The sequence below is a fragment of the Amblyomma maculatum genome, chromosome 10 (assembly GCF_055883805.1).
Source record: "Amblyomma maculatum isolate TAMU_Amacu chromosome 10, ASM5588380v1, whole genome shotgun sequence".
NCBI lineage: Eukaryota > Metazoa > Arthropoda > Arachnida > Ixodida > Ixodidae > Amblyomma > Amblyomma maculatum.
The window spans coordinates 165034325-165054033 of NC_139353.1; the positions used below are offsets into that span (position 1 = coordinate 165034325).

Consider the following 19709-nt stretch of genomic DNA (forward strand, 5'->3'; position numbering starts at 1 on the left):
GTTAAGTGTACCAACAAATTCCCATCGAGCCAGCGGAGATTAGGAAAGCCATCACATCGCCCTTTGGTTTTTCGAGTACGTGCGGGTGCCTTTTTGGCTTCGCAAAATGGCAGAAACTTTCCAGCGCTTCATTGCTGACGTCAAGCGGGGCCTATCTATAGTGTTTGCGTACACTGATGACATTCTAATCGCCAGTCCTACGCCTGAAGATCACAGACACCATCTGTGCGAGCTCTTCCAATGACTACAGCAGTACGGCATGGTCGTGAACGTGACCAGTTATGTTTTCGACACATCCAGCCTTTAAGCCATCAGATTCATCGCATGTTGTCCTCCCGCCCCAAGACAATCCAGGATTATTCCATGCCATCCACCCTGTGCCAGTTGCGGCAGTTGATGGGGCTGGTGATATTTCCTACTGCTTTGGGCCGCACTGCGCAGAGCTTCTCCGCCCGCGAACAGACCTCCTTCAGTAGACAGCTGGCCCAGCCTCTGCCATTTCTTGGTCATCAGTAGCCCAGGCGGCCCTTGCTTCTGCTTAGTAAGCGGTCACCAAAGCCGTAATTCTGATCCATCCGCGCAGCACAGCCTCTACTACATTTATGGTGAATGCTTCCAACGTGGCCGTCGGAGCCATGTTACAGCAGCACATGCATTCCGAGTGGCGGCCGTTGTCTTTTTAATAAAGCAAGCTACTTCCTGCTGAGATTCGCTGCAATGTCATTGGCCGTGAGCTGCACGCTACTTCTGCCACGATGCAGCACTGTCGACATTTTCTTGTAGGATACATGCGCCTTACTGATTCCAAGCCACTGGCATAAGGTTTTCGGACCAACTCTGATTTTAAGAAACCAAAGCCAACGAAGACCTCCCGACAGAAAGGAACGCACGTGCACAAGGCTGACTAGAAAGTTGCTGTAGAAGGATTTGTTCCTTAAGTATTTGGTGGAACATGCTTGTAAGAAACAGCAGCACACAAAACTCACCTCACAGAAAGAAACGCTCGTTCAGAAGGCTGACCAGAAAGTTACTGTATAAAGACGCTGCTTGACTAATCTCATATTTTTCGCATCCCCTCATCGAAGTAATTGTTCCGCGAACTGCACCATCTCGCATACTGGCATATACCATATAAATCTGCATTTATTAGAGCGCTGGCATGCTGCCTTATAAGTGGGACTGTGGGGTTTTATGTTTATCGACTCTGTTTTATGTTTTTTTTCATGCGAGTTGTCGGGAGACGCAGCTTTATCATTTTCGTCGCGCAAGATGCGCTGAGATGTATCTTGAAGATTCCAACTACTCACGTGTGTTTATGCAATATTCGAGGTTATGCCAGTCACTGTTAGCGTTTTATCTCGATGTTTTTTCGCCGCCTTTAAATTGAGAGTTGGCGTGTGTGACGGGCAGACGTGACACCAAGACCGACAAACAACATGTTTACTGTTATCGCCGCCGCCCATTTGCTTAGTTTTTTTCCGGGTGCAAGTCAGCCCCAAAAAAATGTTTAATTCAAGCGCAGCGCCAGTGTCTTCGTGTGTGACTACCGGGTTTGTGACCACCACATGACAATATATTTAAGATCTCACTACTGACATCCTCCACGTGAAAGGTGCCGACACCAGCGCCGCTGACGCCTTTTCTCGTACAAATGCTGTGGAATCTCTATCGTCAGCCATCGATTGGGTCGTATTGTCGTCCGCACAGCAGTATGACAGCAAATTCAAGGCATTCTGGGAGAATCCCCGTTCTCTCCGACTGCGGCAAATGCCTCATTCGTTCTCGTCTCAACCATTAGTGTACGATCCCTCAGCTGAGCTTCCCCGCTTCTTTGTTAGGGCTTCATTATATGGCAGAATGTTTCACTCACTGCACGACATATCTCACAAAGACGTTCGTGCTACCAAGCGGCTTCTCAGCCGGTGCTATTTCTGGCCAGGAATTAGCGGTGATGTCCGAGTGTGCACGCGCGGCGCGTGTCTCCTCTGTCAGGCTACACAGGTCTCCCGCCATACCAAGGCGCCTCCTCAGGCCTTCCACCTGGCCATCGGTTCGACAATGTTCATCTCGAAACCGTGGCAATCTGCCCATGCTCATAGGTTATCGTCACCTACTCACCATAGTCGACCGTTTCACACGCTGGCCGGAAGCTGGGCCCATCAGTGATATTAATTCTGGGACAGTTTCGAGCCTTTCAGTTTATATGTGGGCATCCGGTTTCGGTTATCCTAGCACCGTCGCAACAGACCGATGGGTGCCGTGAGTCCACCCTGTTTGCTTCCCTCAACCGCATCCTCGACGCTAGTAATCGCCGACCCTCTGCTTACCGCCCATCCGTTAATGGTATGGTGGAGCGCCGTTATCTTCAACTGGGTGGTCCTAGTTACCAACTCAATCGCATCGACTGGCTTGACGCGTTACCGCTTCTGTTCTCAGGTTTAGGGGCCGTCTTTCGAGCAGACTTAGAGCACTCTGCAGTAAAGCTCTTGTATTATTTTTCCATGTGTCTCTTTCCGGAGACTTCACATCAGACCAGCTAATAGACCAGCCACAAGAGCACCTGCAGGACTTGTGGATTGTATTAAAGACCTCAGCCCTGTTTCACCCCGGCCTTCCCGCCGCAATGCCATCTTTGTACACCCCGATCTCGCCACTTCAATAAATGTTTTCGTTCGCCACGACGCTCGTTTCATTCGCCAACCACCAACAGACCATTCCGCGTTGTTCGCCGCACCCCTAAAACTGCCACCCTGCTGCAGAATAGCTATCACGAGACGTTAAGTTTGGACGGTCTCACTCCGGCGCACTTGAAGACCACAGGCGGGTGCCTAGCAGTGCCGGCTCCCGTCTGAGGGTTCTGATGCCACATTTCCGCTACTGCGCCACCGGCCTTCAGTCCATTTTCTACTTTCTGTCTAGGCGGGGCGCCCTGCAGCGCCTTCCTCTGGCTGCGACAAGAGCGTGGCCAATGCACGGCCGCTGGTCTTCAAGAAGAAAAGACCATGGCTTAGCTCAGCTAGGCCAGAATATACGTAGAGAAAGCAAGTGTGCCTGGTGCTAGGATGCCTACTCCTCACCTATCAAATCCCATCCAATCCAGTGTAATCTGATCCAATCCAAGAAATAAGATGCAGTTCATTTTAGTGAAATACTATACAATACAATCCTGTTCAATTAAACCCGAACCAGTCGATTCGAGTCTAATCCAATCCTTTCCAATGCTGATTACGTGCTAGCTTGAAAAGCGCCGCTAACTAATCTATCATCCTCACTACCATCATCCTTAGGCTAGAGAAGAAGAAATGAGATGCGCTACTCCCGATCCCGGGCTTGGCGCGGGTGAAAGGCGAAGACTGCATTCTAATTGGACAAGTTTATGTTATCCACCGAAATGGTTAAATCGGCCATCGGCCGATCTACTGTTGCAGCGTCTGTCACCAGTAATACTTACCGTACCATCCTTCCCCGTCTTCCTGCTGGTAAGCTACTTTTCGACTCCATTTGCCATGCCCAGGACATTCAAGATGCCTTATGTGGCGTCATAGATATTAGCTCCATCGGTCAGTTCTAGATGTTCTATGTTTGGATACTGGCATAAAAGACAGTGCTGCTCAAATCTAAACTCGTGAGTTCCGGAGGGCTACAGGTGAAAGGCCATCGGTGTCTTGATATTAGCTCTGTATCGGCAGTACCAGTTGTTGGGCTAGTTGGGGAGCACGCTCTGTGTTGTCATCCGTTCTTCTATGTCCCGTCTGTCGCACTGTTATGGATAACCCTGTATCACTGAAAACACAAGTTTAATTCATGCTGGACTGCCATCGAAATTCACAGATATTAGAGAAGCTTCACATTCACGTTTTTATCGCCTTTACATCTCCGCAGAACTTGTTAAACAGCGCATTTTTGGCGATGTCAAGTCGAGTTTTTTCTCTGACCACTGCATGGTCATTTTGTGGATTGGGGAAAGCGCCCATCCAAACGTTCTGCCGCAGTGCGCTTGTGGAAGCTTAATGCTTCGCTGTTGAACGAGGAAGACTTTGCAAAACACGTGAGGATAGATTTGGATTCGTGTTTAGCCTTCAGCCTATTATCATTTGCAGCTTGGAAGATGTTTATTCAACAAGTTCAAGACATAGCTATAGAGATTGGTTCAGTCAGGTCTTACTTCAAATACGAAGAAGAACGGCTGCAGCAGAGCCTTCGTGATACGCATGAGTTTGAATGTGAGGCTCCTGGCAAATACACAAAGAATATTGCTATTGTAAAATGCGACCTTCAATAGTTAGATGCAGAGCGCTTTGGGGCGGCTCGTGCGCGGTCCCGTAGCAATCGTGCTTGCAGTCTGAAGAGCCAACTAGACAGGCATTGCATGATGAGCGTCACCATGCGGCTGCCAAACGAGTCTCTGAATTATATTGCAGTGTTGTCTTGCTCACTGATGCTGATGAAATAGTAACCGTTATCGGAAATCATTTCACCTATCTTTGTTTCTGCCACTGCTAGTAATGCTGATGACGTTCAAGTAGAGTGTTTTTATTCTATGATTAAGCTGCGTTCTGAGGATGAATGTAAAGCGATAAGTACCTTAAGTGGAAAACGCAATTGACCGTGTGACACTTTCCAAAACTCCAAGACCTGATAGTCTATTAGGTGAATTTTGCTCTCTGCTCTCTCCCATATACTCTCTCCCATGTCGTACACCAAATTGTTTAGACTAGTATTGATGTTGGGTTGCTGCCTCAGTCTTTTACCAAAAATAATATTGTGTTAATACCACCAACTGATGATAAAAAAAAATCTGATTTGTGGACGACGTCTGGCCTATCACACATTCAAACGTTGATGATAAGCGTTTCGCTAAAATATTTTCAAATCGGCTGCAGATTGCAGGTCTATTTGATTGCACCTGACAAAACGTGTTGCTTGAGAAGCTGTTCAATACAGTCTATATTACATGTGACGGCTTTTGCAATATTTCAGTGAAGCTCACGAGTAGTTGGCACTGCTGCAAATTGACCTGAGAAAGGCGTTGGATCTGGTGCCTCATTCTTTCCTTTTTTCTCCTATATTATGCCAATCTCAGTTCAATTGCTTCTACTCGGATACGCCAATGTTACAAAGAAAGTTCTGCACGATTGATTGTAAATGACTATCTATTACAACCTGCACCCATCGCGCCCTTTGTTAAACACTGATGCACACTGTCCTGGCTCTTGTTCGCTCTATACTTAGAGGCGACTTGCATAAGTGTCAAACTGCGAAGCAGTTAGTAGTTTTCGCATTATGGCTCACAAACTGAAGGTTTTAGCTTACGCAGATGACCTCGCATTTTTCTGCATTGACAAATGAAGCATTGATGAGGTTATTTGTTTACCACGGGGCTTTGATTTAGCGTCAGGTGCTCAGTTCAACTGATTTAAGTGTTACGGTCTTTGGTTTGGAATGTGGGGATCGATGCCTGCTGAATATGCTGCCGTGGCATGGACATGTAGGCAGCCCATCTACCTTGGAGTCCTTTTGAGGGCCGATAAGAATAGTGCGCCTACTCTTCAGCGCTATGCTCTGACTTTGATCCCTCATGGTCTCTCTATTATTGACGGGGCGACCACCTGTAAACTGTTTCTAACCACTAAGCTTTATTATGCACTGCAAATTATTCAATACGCAATTAAGACTTTAGATCCAAAGTTTCCACAGTGTTCGCTACATTTTTGTGGTAATAATCATTTGAATCCAAGAAGCGTGATAACCTTTTCCGGCCTACAAGTGCCCGCGGCCTTGGTCTAGTCCACCTGTATATCCGGAAGATAGCTTCGCGCTTCATAGTTTCCCTTGAAGCTTCCCACCTGATAGTACGTGCATTTTTGCAAGTTAATCTAGTTCCTTTCTTAGCGAATCTCATTGTGTCTTCTAACGTTTCCGATCGTCCGTGCTTATGAGGTATATTGCATGAAATGTGTTTATTTCTTAGATTCCTACTTATTCTTTTCTCCCCAGAGTTCCTGTTTTCAGTAGCGCGGAAGCATTTGTACAAAGGCAATTTCTATTCTCTTTCCTCCACCTATGTACCATTCTGAGTATGTTGGTTTACCGGGACATGATGTATTCAAAAAGAGTACGGAAAATGCCGCTCTCGCCATGTACAAAGACTTCCTTTTATAAGTTACACACTGAGACCTTGCCCGTTAAAACGTGGTTAGGAAAAAAAGGGCATTTTTGTATCCACAATAAATTGCATCTGTGATTATTCGGAGACCATTGAGCATGGTTTTGTCAGTTGTAAAGATTCAATACTGTTCTTGGATATTTTGCAACGGACAATGAAAAAAGAGTTTATTGGACACCGTATTTTCTACAATATTTCACTGCATTGCAATTTGTTGATAAGTCTTTAGACATGTTCTTATTAATTGCGTTACACAGCCTCTGGATAAAGCGCATGATGGACAGACATTGTGAATCTGCTGTTTCTACAAGGGACCACATCTGCAGGCTGATTGTCCATTTAAGGAAATCGTGTGCGCAAGCTGACTAGAAGCGATGTGCTCTACACTGCCTCTTCTTTAGAGCTTTGTTGATTTGGTGTATCCTATTGGACATCGTGTTGATTTGATAATTTTTTCTTAATCATTTGTACATAGTCCATGTACAGTCGTGAGCAAAAGCGGCATACAACACTCAGCCAGGAACAGAGCTCGGGAAAAATGCGTAAAAATGCCGCCTAGCGACAGCGCAAGAGACAGCGACAGTGCCACATGCACATGGATAAAATGGGGCACTGCCACTATTCTTCCGATCACAAATAGCTGTTACTAGATGAAGTTGGCATGTAGTTTTCGCGAGCTCCGCCACCGGCTGAGTGTTGTAAACCACGTTTGCTCACTACTGTACATATATAGGACATTGTTTCAGTGTAATAAATGACATGTCGAGAAACAATCCTGGGCGTGGCGCAGTTGGTAATGCGCTCGGCTGGGAACCTGAGGGATGGAGGATCGAATCCAGGAGGGGACGTTTTCTTTTCGTGAGGAGACCAGCCCAGCGGTGTGACCTCATTTCAGATGGCGCTGTGAGAGTGTGGCATCCGCCAACTGCGGCAGTTAATGGGCAACGGTTCTGCGTCTCCTCAGAGCGTGACCTAGCTGTTCTGTTATAACCTAAACGCGTTTCAGCTGACCTTTGCTCTTGAAGGTTTCGGGCTACATCCCCAATATAGCTACGCGTGGTGACAGTTTCTTTGGAGTCACACCTACAGTGTCATGGCCTACGGGGTCTTGAGTATAATAAGCCCTACGTCGTTCCGGTGTGTCTGTAAGAACATACGACTGTCGGGGAACACATTTTTTGCGCACAAAGCACTACATGATGCCTTTTCTGAAACACAAATTCTTGCTAGAGATCTCCGCTGCTCACTTGCACAAAAATACGTAGCATAGCGAAAAGCGGATTTCTGCTGTCCATTTAATTATTCTGCACACAGATGTGCGTGTAAAAGCATTTCACGTCTTCGCATCAGCATCTTCGCTTGCCTTTCACTATGAACAATCTCAGCCTAAAGCGTTGAAAGAATAGTTTGCTCTTCAACAGAATATCAGAGCGCATCCTGGCAGTAAGCCTGCTGTGACAACACAGATTGTTTAGTAATATCACAATTTTGTTTGGCTGTAACAGAAAAGTACTACTAACTACAGGCTACACAAAGGTACCACACAAACAACTACAGAACTAGAATTCAGCTACAGAAACGTATGACGTTACGACCGAGCTACAGAGCAATTTTTTGTATCTTTGAAATAGTCCGGTAGTTATTTCGTACTAGGATCTGAATATTTGCAGGTGAAAACATTAATCACGGTGTTGCCATCTGCGCTCACCTCAGAGCAGCGTCCATAGTAATCCGCAGTATGGAGAAAAGCAGCAGCAGTAAGGCGATGCTTGCGAGTATCGCTAGACGCCGATGACGCAGACCGCACACCAGTCGGATGATGTGCTGCACAGTGAAATAGTCCGCTTTAAAAGACAGCTTGCAATACGGGCTTTGCTCAGACAATTGGCGGTGACTTTTTGAAAAATTAACAGCCCAAATAAGCGCTACAGTAGTACACACGCGTACAAGAGCTAAATGACAGGTGAATCTTCATATTGCGCGCGTGGAGAAGGCACGCGAAATGGCGGAAGCATGGGAAGTATAAAGAATATAGAAAAAGCCATATTCGGAAATAGCATTAGATGCTGGCTATCTCTGGCATTCTGCAAAGCGCTGGCCACTGAGCTCCCATGGCGCATACAGCACCTCACAAGCGAGGTGATTTTGTACAACTGTAAACATTTGCGCTGTTACGCCTGCTAGTGACTTGCGCTGCCGGACTCTGACCCGAGCTCTAGCACATGTATGCATACTCTTGCACATGTAACAGGGTATACATACTCTGTTTGCAAAGGCTCCATGGACGCCCGTACGTTCAAAAAACATGGCCACTTAGGGGCTCCAACGCGCCCCTGAATACTGGTGCCCCAGTAGCTTTCATTAATTTGAATGACATCACCTTTACGTATGACACTGACTTCAGTTTTCATTTATTGATGTTTAGAAAAAATACGATTGTCTGGGTGAAGAGGGCTAAAGATTACTCAAATGGTCAGGTGACTTGATTTACAAAGTGACATTTTTGAGTACATTCAGCCGTATATACAAGGTCATCCATTTGAGTAACGCCTCGCTGGGCTCACCAACCTTTGCCGTCGAAATTCGTTCTAGTTTTGTTGTTTTTTGTGCAGTTGGTAATCCCAAAAATGTTGGTAGCTTAATCCATAGAGATGGAGGAAGCTAGAGATGGAGCGCATTTGAAAAGTACTCGCAGATTATGACTGGTAACGTAACGCTTAAGAAAAAAGTATAAAACAGTTGCACCTTACCTCACCTATGGTGCTAAAACTGGAGGCTAACAGAAAGGACTACTTATATCGATGACGACGCAGACAGCTATGGATTGAAAAATGAAAAGTGTAACGTTAAAAGATAGGAAGCGTGCCGTGTGGCTCAAATAAATAACTAGTTATAGGTATTCTAGTGGAAATCAAGAAGAAATAAGCATAGGCAGGGCATGTAGTACGGCGAGAGAATAACCTACGGTTGAAATGGGTAAAATATTGGATACCAAGGGAAGGAAAGCTTAGAAGGGACGGCAGAACGTTACGTTGGCGCATGAGATTACGCTCGCAGAAATCAATTGAATACAGCTGACACCGTACCGGGTTAATTGGCAGAAAATAAGATAAATCTTAATCCTGCAGTGGGTTTAGTCCGCATGATAATGATAACTCTATCTTTTGTTTTAAGTAATCTATCAGATGTGTGTTTGTGCATAGTCGAAAAAAACTGCAAAACCATGTCTAAAGCGGTTTTTTAAACTATGCAACATTGTACTTCTTATGTTGTACTTTTCTGGAGCCAGTTGTTCTCTATTACTTTTCTGTTCAAACTGAACAAAACTCTAATGTTACTCAAAAAATGTGCTGTCGCAATGGTGTGGAGTAGATAATTTTCTTCACTATTTCGTATTTAGTTATGTCACTTCATATACAGTTTTCAAGGAGAATAACGTCCCACTGTAAATAGCTATTTAGCGAACAGATTTGGGCCCACAAAAAGCTGTATAAAGCTGCGATGGTCGCAAGTAGCCACAATAGTTGATAAAATGGCGCCCGCAGCTCTCGATCCAGTGCTATGAGAGCCTTCTTGAACTTCGAGATGAAGCGCCGAAGTTCCTAATGCCATCTGAAGCAACGAAAGAAGTCACGCGTTTTTCAGATTATTCGAAAGTAAGGTGTCCTATACCCCATGAAAACCAAGGTGATAAAGCTATGTGCCAGCGGGTTTGCGTGTCAACAAGCAGCACGAGGCTTTGTAAAAGCATTGTTTCCACTGATATGCAACCTACGCGTGGGCTTAAGCGGAGTCACGGTTCCCGTACTTTCCTCGACTTCACTAAAGGCCTTCTTCTCCAGTTGTCCTCGACACGGTGCTGCATCAAGATTTCTTTGTCTTCACTGCTAAACGTAAGAGCAGAGGAGTGCCTTTCAACCAATTCGACGAGCACGGGCACGCTTTCGCGCAGCGAAGTTTCGAAGAGCGAAGTTCGCGCGTGTAACCGCAGGGTGACATTCACGACAGAGCATTGAGTTCGGAGAAAGTAGACTAAACGAGGCTTACACTTGCCTGCATGGGAGTGGCGGATCCCGAGTTTCTGCTACTGGGAGCCGGCGCGCGTCCGTCGCCGCCAATGCTGCAGTCTTTGGTGTCGCCGGCACGAGCAGTGTCCGTCGCCGCTCGGCATGCGACGCTGCCCTGAAGGAGGAGCCCTGCGCGACAGGTGCTCATAAGAATAGCGCAGTGGGGCGCGCAGCTCTGCTCCATTGTTCCAACAAGAGCGAGCAATTGTCAAGAACTTAAGTTGAGCTAGTTACTTTTAGTTCAGCGTAACTAAATATTGAGCTCAAAACACCCAAGAAGAATGAGACATGACATTTGTGCAACTAACCACTTACGTCCAATTGCTCCCCGTGCAATAGATTGTGAATTGCGATAAACGCTTGTAACGTGTCTCTCTGTATTGTCCTCTTCTGCGTGCTATTTTATTTTCTTACCGCTCGTTTGCTATTCTATGCACGGGTTTTCCGGACCCAGTCAAGCTTCAAAGACAGCTCTGAGCCAGGAAGCCCTCCAATTGTATCTGGATATAAGCCTACTGATTGATTTTCAGTTATAAGAAAGGTGACTTCAGTGCTAAAGTGAAATCCCAAATATTAATCGAAAAAGTTTCGACTCGGGTCTTGTATGTTTTATCTGTACTTTTAAACGATTGACAGGTTACCCTGTAGGGCGCTTAGAGGAAACATCAAAAAACCGCCCATTTTACAAACGGGACAACAGCAAGGGTCGTGCGACATAAAAGCCTGCATGACTTGCAGAAGCTGCCACTTGGCTTCTCATTTCAGATGGCCTCAAAGCAGCTAGCTAAACATTTCGACAGATTTGCCTTTCTGGTTGGGTTGATAACTATGTAAAACGAAATTTCTCCAACCAACGCTTTTTATTTTACGAAACCCGACGTTTCGGAGGCGGCTAGGCTCCTTCTTCAAGGGTGCATGACGCGGGGCTGCGCACAGCTATAAGTAAAGGAATGGACGAGGGGGAGAAGGGAGAGAAGAGATGGGAGTGAAAGAAATGAGAAGGAAGGAGGGGGGGGGGAGGTATGATGAGTCGCGGTGCCGCAGGTGCAGGGGTGCTCGCTGGGGACTTTTTTTATTCTTCTGGGAAGTGGCCAGGAGGGAGCGTAGACCTTGCAGGTATACAGCAGGAAGGTTGCCTATTGTCAGGTTGATGTTATTTGCGGTCGATGCTATGACTCGAGGAGGTGTCTTTTCCGGTAATCGGTCTCGGTCTCCAGGATGAACGTTTCTTCGAAATTTATTCTGTGGTCGGAATGTTCTGAATTTCAGCTACGGGGTTGCATTCTCTAGAAAAATTTCGTACATCATTCCTGTGTTGCCGAATTCTTTCTATTAGGTTTTTTGTTTCGCCAATGTGGCTAGCATCACAGTCGGCGCAGGGAATTTTGAAGACAAAGCCTTGGGCTCTTTCTCTTGGCGGTCGATCTTTGGGGAAGGGTAGCACGCTCCCCAAAGTGTTTGAAGGCTTGTGCGCCACTCGAATTCCTTCTTTACTTAGCATACGGACGATGGTTTCGCACGCCTCGGCCCTGCCGGGGTGGTTCACTGTTAAGACGCCCGACTACTGTGCCGGAGTACCCGGGTTCGAACCCGACCTCGGCGGCTGCGTTTCGATGGAGGCGAAACGAAGAGGCGTCGTGTGCTGTGCGATGTCAGCGCACGTTAAAGATCCCCAGGTGGTCGAAATTACTCCGTAGCCCTCCACTACGGCTCCTCTTTCTCCCTTTCCACTTTCACTCCCATCTTCCTCCCTTCCCTTACGGCGCGGTTGCGGTGTCCACAGAAATCAAGTGAGACAGTTACTGCGCCTTTCCCTTCCTATAAATAAATCAGTTTTTTTTTTCGCACGCCTCGGACATATGGGATAGTGACGTACTTTTGAGATGCAGTTGCTTGCTGCTGGTTATTTTCTTCCCGGAGCCTGTCGTCGCGTTTTTGGAGGCGAATGATTTTTCGGATAAAATTTTTGGGGTAACCGTTCATGGTTAGTTCCTTGAATATCAAGCGCTTTTCGTTTGCTTTGTCGGGTTCTGGGGTGCAATGTGTTTCCGCTCTTTGTAATAAGGTCTTCACAACTGACGTTTTATGGCTTGTCGGGTGGTCCGAAGTGAAGTGCAGATATCGCGCTGTGTGGGTGGGTTTACGGTAGACGGAGAATTGCAGACAGTTGTTCTCTCGGGTCCCCAGAACGTCCTAAAATGGCAGGGCCTCGCTTCTACAATTCTAGGGTGTACTGAATCTCCAGGTGTATGGAATTTAGTTGAGAGAGGAAATGTTGGACTTCAGATTTCTTATTATTTGAGAAACAGTCATCGACATATCTCAGAAAAATTTTTGGCGGTGGGCGGAAAGGGTTGAGAGGTCGTTCTTCGATGTGCTGCATAGTTTATTCGCCATAGCGACCGAGATGGAGGCACCCATTGGTGTTCCCTTAAACTGTATGAAGAATTCTCCTGTGGGTGAGAAGTATGTGTTTGATAAGTATAGATTCAGAAGGCGACCTACCTTGTCTACACTACACTGATTAGGGTTCGTGCGCTGAGTATAGGGACCGGGCGCCTGTTGTATGCCGCCACCGTCGCCTCAGTGGAACAGCGCCGCCCGCGGTGGAGTGCCGAAACCGCGGAATGCCGAGACAGCTGAGCTGAGCAGTCGTTTCCGTTCTGCGAGGCGTTTTTGAGCCTGTCCCTACCCGTCGTTTTGCGGTGTGGCTTTGAGTGCTTTGAGCTGCTTTGAGTAATCGTAAGGAGTATTTTTTGACCGGGAAATCTTGAAAAAGAAAAGGGCCGTTCTCGGCAGGGCGTGCGTGCAGGTTTTTTTTTTTTTCTTTTTTTTTTTGAGACCGCCTGGCGCATGGTATTTCTGTTATATACTCGAAAATGTCGCGCGCGTGATTTCACCATGCGCTAGCAACACCTTTGGAACACTTAGGAACACAACTGCACTGCTGTATTCACGGACATTCGCCGCTCAACATTCAATGCCGCCTCCATCCACTGCACTAGCATCGCCGAGGCCGAATGCTTGGCCATTACACTTGCAATTGCACACATCAGTCAGTTGCAGACTCAGCACACCACAATATGCACAGACTCCCAAACAGCATACAGATATCTACTGCGAGGAACCCTCCCACACTCATCTGCTAAAATATTATCTACTCTACCTACCCCTCCTGATACCATCACCATCACATGGGTTCCTGGGCATGAGGACATCCTCGGAAATGAGCGCGCTCATGCGTTTGCCCGAGAACTAAGCTTCCGGGCGCCGGTGGATGTCCTCCCCAAACCTTCATTATACACCACCATCGAACCTCTTGACTACACTACAATTGTTCAGTACTATCGTCGCTGCCGTGCCACGTTCCCGCCACCACATCCCACGCTTTCTCACATCGACAGCACGTACTGGCGACAACTCCAAACACATTCGTTTCCATCTCCTCAATTTGCCCACATATTTCACCCCACGGACTTCCCACCGTACTGCACCACATGCAACGCCACCCCACCCACTCTCTATCATTACTTATGGGAATGCCCACATCCAATCCGCGTTCCTCCCGTCAAAAACCCCACCCCCTCCTCCTGGGAGGCTGCCCTTCTAGCCACGCAACCTGCAGATCAGTTACGGCTGGTCGAGCGGGCTAAGCTAGAAGGAACAGCCAGAGGGCTCCTGGACTAAGAGGTCCTCCTGGGAGTGTTTACATTTTTTTTTTTTTAATAAAGTTTTTTCCTCCTCCTCCTCCTCCTCCTCCACCTTCGTTAGGCACTTGTTAAGGCGACTTCGAAGACGGGAATTGCGCCTGCACTGCGCGTCCATCTTATATTAGGTCTAGTCGAAACCTGCCTGAAGATCCGTGTAGCCGTGGCGCCGTAGTAGTGGTAGTTTTTTTTCCGAAGAGTTTGCCACAAGGCATAAGTTGAGAGAGGGGGAATGGGATGCAGGAGATAGAAAGTTAAAAGAAGGAGTGCAGTCGAGTTGTGCTTATGAATTCGAGAAGGTTAGCAGTATAGCGATTGTCCATTGTCCATTTCTCATAATCACTATCGCGATTCCACCGCAGGCCCACCTTCATGATTATCCGTTGCCTGATGTGCGTTGTTGATGGACACGTCCACAACAAGTGGCGCACATCGCAGACGTCAGGTGGAGTGTCACAGTGAGGGCACTTGTCAGTCACTGGTAGGTCTTTTTCCCGCCATCGATGTCGAACAGATGGGGTCAGAGCCGCCCCTGCCCGGATCCGGCGCACTGTCACCTCCTCCTGCCGAGTAAGACTACGGGGGAGAGGGTGCGAACACGGAGGAATGAGAGCGCGTGTTCGGTGGCGCAGAACTTGCGAATCGGAAACGTGGGACAGGAACGGATCTGGGGGAAGAGGGGAGGGAGGTGGATCGTCTGATGTGTTTATATGCGTCATAGCATCTGCTTGTATGTTATGTGGATCGCGAGCATGGCCGCGAATCCAGTGTATGCGAATAGGACATTGAACATAGCGAATGTATGGACTGTGTTATTTGGAATGTGCGTCGAACGGCCTTAAGCTGTTTAAGGGCAGTGAGAGAGTCTGTGTAAAGATGAACTGCATTGAATGTAGGAACTGGTGGGAGGGAATGTATAGCATTGTAAATTGCTTGGAGTTCCAGTGCCAGAGGGGTGCACGTATCCGCGGTATATGTAACGTGAGTGTTGAGATGCGGATGAGAGGGACTATACACGGCAGTAACTCCTCGCTCTGCAGTATGTGATGCATCGGTATATAATATGCACCCTTCAGGCAGATGTGCGGATGATACCGACGGGGAAGCAGTGGGGCGATTGTTCGTGAGCTGACAGTACGACCATGGAGGTAGTGTCTTTAAATGATGTAGTTGTAAAGACTGTTTGCGAGCTCTGTTTGCCATCCGCTGATCAACGAGTTCAGTGAGCGTATTTAGCTGGGCATACTCCTGAAGTACTGGTATGGGTGTTAGGCGGGGGAGGTACGTTATTGCACGCATAGCCTCACGATTGATGGCCTCAAGGGGGTCCCACTGTCTGCGGGTGAGACGTTGAAACTGCGCCTGGTATATTATACGTGGCTGGAGGACAGAACGAACAAGCTGGCGGGCCGTGTGAGCACGCGCGCCGCCAAAGCGCATAGCTATGCGACGAATGAGACCTAAAGTAGCGTGAGCGGTCTTACGGATGGCTGTCAGCCACGGTGTGCCAGTCCCAGAGGAATGTAGAAGAAGACCAAGAATGCGAACGGTTTGTACCTGAGGAATTGGGGTATTATCTATCATAAAATTTATATTGGGAGCTTTCCGTAAGCCAGCTTTATTTCCAATTCGAATGAAACAGGATTTTGTATGCGAAAGAGTTAGGCCCAAAGGAGGGAGGCGAAATGTCAATACATCCAGCGCATGCTGGAGGGCCGCCTGATGGACAGACGTATCTGGGTGACAGCACCATAAGGTTATATCATCGGCATACGCAAGCACCCGTATAGAAGGGATGGCCTCTAGGGCTCGAATAAGTGGAATGAAGGCCGCATTAAATAAAGTAGGGGCGATAACGGATCCCTGGGGCACTCCTCTGTTTGAGGGGAAGTGACCAAAGGGCTTTCCATGGACACGCACACTGAATGTTCTATTTGTTAGAAAGGCGTGAATGGCGAGGAGAAACCTGTGAGGAAGACCAAGAGTTTGCAGGGAGGCAAGAATGGCTGAGTGAAGGATGTTATCATATGCCTTTGTTATATCTGTAGCGATCACAGTTCTAACAAGATGACTGTGCGGAGAGTGGTGAAGCACGTCAGCAGCCAAAGTAGCAAGACCGTCCTCCGTTCCTATTTGCGGGCGGAAGCCAATTTGGGATTCTGGATAACAATCATGGGATTCCAACCACCACGATAAGCGAGTGGCGAGAATGTTTTCGTAAAGCTTGCAGATTGTTGGCGTCAGGGAAATTGGACGAAGGGCCGAGAGAGATACTGGAGGATGACCTGACTTCGGTATTGGAACAGCAATAGAATGCTTCCACTCGTCCGGCATGACACCAGAATGCCACACGTCATTGAATGCATCAAGCAGGGCCTGCAAAGCAGTCCCTTCCAAGTTGCGGAATAAGGAGTTAGGTATGCCGTCGTGGCCGGGAGCAGAGTTAGATTTGAGGTGTTCAATGGAGGCCAGCAGCTCTGCCATGGTTAGGTCAGAAGTAATTGCATCGGGGGGTTCGGTAACCGGTAAGCAAGGTGGAGAAGTTGAGGTGGAATCATAGTGGGGAAAAAACTGTCTGGCTGATCATTACAGTAGTGGTAGTTGTAATGATCAGCGTTCATGTAAAATGAAAAAGATGCTGCACCTGGCTTTTTTGGTAATAGCTAGGCTCACACGATTCAGAGTAGAATAATAGCAAATGACATTCCAGTTTCAGCCTTGCAACGAGAGCTGTAAAAGCAGAAAAATAAACAAGCAAGAGAAAAGTAGGATCCCATTTATTGTTGGAATAGCAAACACACATATACTTCCAGGACTTTCTGCACAATTACGCTACAATAGCTCACTGAACCCGGCCTTGAGACCATCAAACTTAATCATAATATACGCCAAATGAGTAATACCACCTCAGCATCATTTTTACATATACGGCAATGCTCTTGTTGAACACGCCGGAGCTGCTACATATCATTGACTTAGAAAATATTATACTATGCATGCCTTTCTCCCGACATGCTGCGGAGGTTCTGAAAAGAAAAAAAAATTAAATTTCCTGCTAGCGTTCTCTCAGCACAGGAAGTTCAATGCGATTGACCGCACCTGCCTTGAACATCTGAAGGCAATAGTCCAATAGTGTCAAACTTAAATACAATGGAAAAAGAAAACACACACAATGTGATGTGTTGTAAGATAAGCCTACGACAACTAAGACAGCGTTCTATTGTCAAATGAATCCCTCTGATGGCTCGTTCGCTAAGGTGGTCTACTTTCTCAGCGTACCACGAACTTGCGGGGCCGATACCTAGCTGACCTCGATACCTGATGAGGGTGAGGAGACATGACCATGTATGTAGTTTTCTATTGCACGTAAAGGAATCCGGATAACTGAAAGCCATTCCTTTTACAACTTTGGCACTGCAGCTTGTCGGACTGCTGCTAAATTTGTTTACATTGGCTATAGAAGAAATTTCTGAGAGAGGTAAAACGGTCTTATCATACTACGCCACAATCAGGAAATCTCACGTTCACTGAAACGCCGATGAGAAACACATGTATTTTGATGGGCCAGGAAGCTGCTGAGAAAATACGTAAAGCCGTGTCAAGTGCAACGTGAATGTGAAAAAAAAAACTGCTACATGGCCTTCGAAATTAAAAAAAGAATGCTACGTTTATGCTCGTTTCCACAAATTAAATTGTATTTTTTTTCTTGTTCGACTTTTATATGAAGCCGATAGCAGATTTTGTGACCATGCGGTATTGATTGAGCTGTGAAATGAGTGATTTTATTAGGCGACATGGACATGCCACAAACAAATGTTAACAAATTCTAAGAGTATCAACGCAGAGCTCTCAGCGCATTTTCATTGGTTGACAAACTAAAAGCGGAAAAATGACAAGATCATGGTAATAGGAATGGTTCATGTCTCCTATCTGCTCCTTCTTTTAAGAGAAAAACGTAAATTATCTCAAACTATGTAAGCGAAAGTATCTGCACAAGCATTGCCTCTGCCCATCACTGAAGATCGTAACGTAGCCCGAACGACGATGGTGGAACTGCCTTTTCTTTTTACGTGCTGGGGTTTTCTTGTACACAGGCGGGGAAAGGCTAGCGTTCTAACTTACGCTGTTGGGTTACTTCGATTTCCAATTGTCAATAAAGTGACTACAGATGAAGGAGTGCGGCTTCGACTTCGAGACTCTCGTGCCGTCACTCCTGGGGAACAGAAGGCACAGAGCATACGGTAGCAAGCGGAATTTTAAAAATTCGGCACTTTCCATGACCACACAGTAACCAAATACGTAGATTCGTACCTTTGCCTTTCAAAGAACCATGCTTAGGTCACCCGCTACTCATGCTTCTGTGGAAACCCGTAGAAACGAATCGACTTAAAAACGTCCGACGAGTTTGCGCAACTGCCAATGGAGCCAACAACGCACCACGTTTCGCCAGCCTTGTTTGGCCAGACTTCTTTCACTGGACATATTCACACAGCTAGCCCAACTTTGTTTTCTTGAGGATGTATTCACGCACAACGTCATCTAAACCTTAGGATTTCCAACTTCCACACAAACCAACAACAAACATGCGCTGGCAATGCGCCAGCCGGGGCCGGCGCATTCCGGCGATTGAATGATGCGCCGAGAGGCGGCACCACCCGTTCAGCTGTCCGGTCCCTATATCACCGCGTTGCAGGGCTTCTCGAGGTTTTGTAAAATAAACATCGGGTTTTGTAAAATAAAAAAAGGTTTGGTTGGAAAATTTTCAAGTTTTACTCTCCTGAGAGCAGAGCGTTACAAGTCAGAGACGCTACGCATGGATATTCGTGTAGCTTGCTTAAGTGGGTGTGTATATCAATATTGGCTCGCATTTACCAGTTTTGAGCGAAAAGCACTCATAAACATCAGTCGGTGAAAAAACGTTACTGAATAGCTTAAAAAAGAAAAACGCCGATTTTTGTTATGTACATGTTAGCCTAGACTCATTCTTGACAAAACAGTTCCCATTTCAAGCGTGCAGAGAACAAAAAATGCAGTCAGAGAGAGCCACACGCTCGACGGTCTGTCGCACAGGGCGTCGAAACGCACCCGATAGCATCTCTTTTACTGTGGCAATGGACCACTTGCAGAAATTTGCAAGTCAGCTTCATCCTACGGCTTCATTTCCAGCCGAAACAACTCGTTCCCAGGCGACACTCGAGCATTTTTCGTAGAAGCCGTATTAGGAGACCTGTTAAGGGACCTGCCGGACGAATTCAGTCGTTATGAACGAATTTACTAAATTGTATTGCGGGAAGGGTTCAATGGGAAGCAGCGATCTGCTTCCCATTTTCTCGCAAAGTCAGACAGCCGGAAATCCGGACTTGCCATGGTACTGCAGTGATCTCTGAGAAGAGAACTTGATCAGTGACAGTGAACCTTTACGTCTTTCGATACGCTGGCTTAAAGCGTTTCGCACTTGAAACAAGGCTTTTCTGAGTTTTGGCGTGTGCAGGACACGACTAGTTTTCAGTTTTGAACCCCCTGAAACACGGTAACTCGAACCACCTTTGCAGGCTGAAGTGTTCGAAACTATTTTGCCCCAGAAGGAGCGCAGCGGGGTTTGCGGAGCCTCTTCCAAGCGTACACCCCTGTGAGAGCCGGGCGCCAGGCCGGCGGACGCTTGTACCCATTTTTACCGGTGGGTGTCCGGCGGCGGTAGTCACAGCTCCACAATTACCACCAGTCTACGGCGAGCGCTATGGTTGAGCCTCCTTTGTTTTCGGGAACTGC

General features: G+C 47.0%; 1 protein-coding gene across 1 annotated transcript in view; it reads right to left on the reverse strand.

Moving 5' to 3' along the window:
• LOC146177841 (galactosylceramide sulfotransferase-like) overlaps nucleotides 1–19709 on the reverse strand; it is a 247093-nt gene that overhangs the window by 177532 nt on the left and 49852 nt on the right. The window contains exons 2-3 of the mRNA XM_084580609.1: nucleotides 10220–10362; nucleotides 7875–7990 (exon numbers count right to left, since the gene is read on the reverse strand). Coding sequence (XP_084436735.1) covers nucleotides 7875–7990; nucleotides 10220–10225 — 122 coding nt within the window. The 5' untranslated portion in view covers nucleotides 10226–10362. The remainder of the gene's footprint in view (nucleotides 1–7874; nucleotides 7991–10219; nucleotides 10363–19709) is intronic.